Below are 2,765 nucleotides of genomic sequence, written 5' to 3' on the forward strand. Positions count from 1 at the left end.
TAAATGGAGGAAGAATTAAGAGACATGAAAGCACACAAAGATTACTACAACATGCTTTATGCCGTTGCAGATGTGCAACAGGGTATTCCTCAAATCTGCCCATGTGGATCAATCACGAAGGAACTCGTCGATGAAGAGGACACATATGACTACCTCCCTGGGAAAAGATACTTCATCTGCAAAGACTACGAGGTATATGCGTGGAATTTGCTATTAAGCTTTATTTTCTTCGAAATTAGTTTAGGTAGTTGAGTAAACCAGAGTCTTCTTTATAAATGGCAAACTCCCCAAGTTTTGTAAACCTTTTAGCTAGTCAAGGGGTAGTTGACCTTGACTCACCGCAACCTCCCTTTCCTAACTTTAGCATCCAATGTTCCGATGAGTGTACTGTAAAAGAGAGGAGAAAATGGTCACCGAAGGCGGATATAATCCTCATCGGTGCTTGGCTCAATACTAGCAAAGACCCAATAGTCAGTAATGAACAGAAAGCTGGTGCGTTCTGGAAGAGGATTGTAGAGTTCTACAACTCCAGTCCTCTTCTGGTTGGGACAATCCCAAGAGAACTCGGCCAATGCAAGCAAAGATGGGCTAGGATAAGTGACTTGGTATGTAAGTTTTCTGGCTGCTACGAGATGGCCCTGAGGGAGCAGAGAAGCGGGCAAAATGAAGCCGATGTGATGAAGGTTGTGCCTTGGATATCTTCTACAATGACAAGGGCATTAAGTTTAACTTGGAACATGCGTGGAGGGAGCTTAGGCATGATGTGAAATGATCGTCCACCTATCTCGATAAGGACAGTGGTAAGGACAAGCGCAAAATAGTTGACTCTGATGCTCAAGGGTCAAAGCGCAGAACAGTTGACTCTGATGCTCAAGGGTCAGTGACAGAGCCACAAGAGAGACCCATTGGAGTTAAGGCAGCTAAGGCTGCTGGGAAGAGGAAGAAACTTGGAAAAGAAGAAGAACTAGGACAACTTAAAGAAATGATGGTCACCAAAAAGGAAATCTCAAATCAGAGTTTGCTTGCAAGTTTGGATGCAAAGACCGAGCCACTCTCCGATATGGAAGAAGCTCTGAAAATAAAATTAATGTCTGAGATGTTGTGATAATTGATGGTTTGTTAACGATAACTTTAACTTGAGTGATGTTTGTTTATGATTTTAGTTTGCTTACGCATCTTCGTTGTTCTCTGTTTCAGGTACAAGACCCATGTGAGCACTGAAGACAAGTACGCTGCTGTATAAGTCACAGGTTCTCATTTATCTTCAGGTCAAGTACAAGACCCATGCTAGCTTCTTTCACGTGAACCTCGTCACGGGTTCTCTGTTTCCCTTTCTTCCCTTTATAAACTATGTTTGTTTGCTCGGCTTTGTAACTCTACTTCTCTTCTTCTACTACTTTCAAACCTTGTATCTCGTGAACGTGTACGCTCTACTGCTTGTTCTTCTTCTACTACTTATGAACCTTGAATCTCTTTAACGTGTATGCTCTACTGCTTCTTCTTCTACTACTGTAAGCTATCTGTTTTTTATGTACTGTAAGCAGCTTTTGTTTCTTCTAGCCATAATGTTTGAGATAGCCATAGGTTGAGATAGCCACAATGTTTGAGATAGCAGTAGGTAAGTTATAGAATTACATAGTACATGCGTAGTGGAAGATAAACGTTTGAATCTTTGTACTCATTAATAACTTAAAACTTGCAACCAATTAATATATGACTCGTTTGAATCTTGTAAAAGTGTCTAAAAATAAAGAGTGATATGAGGAACATTTTAAAAATAAAGAGTGAAATGAGGAAATCTTGTAAAAGTGTCTAAAAATAAAGAGTAATATATAACTTGCAACCAATCTAAGATAAACGCTTAAGTAATATGAGGAACATTTTAAGTAATCTTGTAAAAGTGTGTAAAATATACGCTTAAGTAAATCTCGATGTGTAACAGTTAGATGCAAAGTAATGATTCAATTAATAAGAAAAAATGTGTCTATATATAACTATATATTATGAAAATTTTATTTTGAAGGAATTATAGTCAAATATGGGAGATGAATTCGATCAAAGATTCGATGCGGCATTCGATGAGTGTTTTGAAGATACATACAACGACATCGTGGAGAACCAAACAAAGAAACAGAGAAAACGTGCATATGTCGAACGAAACCGCGAAGAGGGCCATACCCGTCTATGGAATGACTACTTCAGTGAAAATCCGACATTTTCGCCTCATTTATTTAGGCGGCGTTTCCACATGAACAAGGAACTATTCATGCGTATTGTCGATCGCCTCTCGGAAAATGTTCCGTTCTTTCAACAAAGAAGAGATGCTGTCGGAAGGTTAGGTCTATGTCCACTACAAAAGTGTACAGCAGCTCTTCGTATGCTTGCTTATGGCTGTGCAGCTGATGCCGTAGACGAATATCTCCGAATTAGTGAAAGCACAGCACTTTCATGTTTAACCAATTTCACTGAAGGCGTAATATATTTATTTGGAGAAGAGTATCTACGAAGACTCACTCCAGAGGATCTTCAACGACTACTCGATATGGGAGAGATACGCGGCTTTCCTGGGATGATAGGAAGCATCAACTGTATGCATTGTGAGTGGAAAAATTGCCCAACGGCTTGGAAAGGACAATACACACGTGGATCAGGAAAGCCAACTATTGTCTTGGAGGCTGTAGCTTCACAAGATCTTTGGATATGGCACGCTTTTTTTGGTCCTCCAGGTACCTTAAACGATATTAACGTACTCGATCGGTCTCCTG

The 2,765-nt window shown here is 39.9% G+C and overlaps 1 protein-coding gene across 1 annotated transcript; it reads left to right on the plus strand.

Annotated features, from left to right (window-relative positions):
* Positions 1 to 275: 275 nt before the first annotated feature.
* On the plus strand, positions 276 to 1,243 carry LOC106331882. Its single transcript, XM_013770318.1, has 3 exons — positions 276 to 683; positions 794 to 1,028; positions 1,164 to 1,243. The coding sequence occupies exons 1-3, from the start codon at positions 276 to 278 to the stop codon at positions 1,241 to 1,243; spliced, it is 723 nt and encodes a 240-aa protein (XP_013625772.1).
* Positions 1,244 to 2,765: the final 1,522 nt, after the last annotated feature.

The sequence above is a fragment of the Brassica oleracea genome, chromosome C1 (assembly GCF_000695525.1).
Source record: "Brassica oleracea var. oleracea cultivar TO1000 chromosome C1, BOL, whole genome shotgun sequence".
Classification (NCBI taxonomy): Eukaryota; Viridiplantae; Streptophyta; class Magnoliopsida; order Brassicales; family Brassicaceae; genus Brassica; species Brassica oleracea.

Coding starts and splice junctions, on each gene's coding strand:
- LOC106331882 (XM_013770318.1), top strand. CDS start 276: ATGGCAAACTCCCCAAGTTTTGTAAACCTTTTAGCTAGTCAAGGGGTA. Junction 684..793: donor ATGAAGCCGATGTGATGAAG/GTTGTGCCTTGG, acceptor TATCTCGATAAG/GACAGTGGTAAGGACAAGCG. Junction 1,029..1,163: donor AAATCAGAGTTTGCTTGCAA/GTTTGGATGCAA, acceptor TTATGATTTTAG/TTTGCTTACGCATCTTCGTT.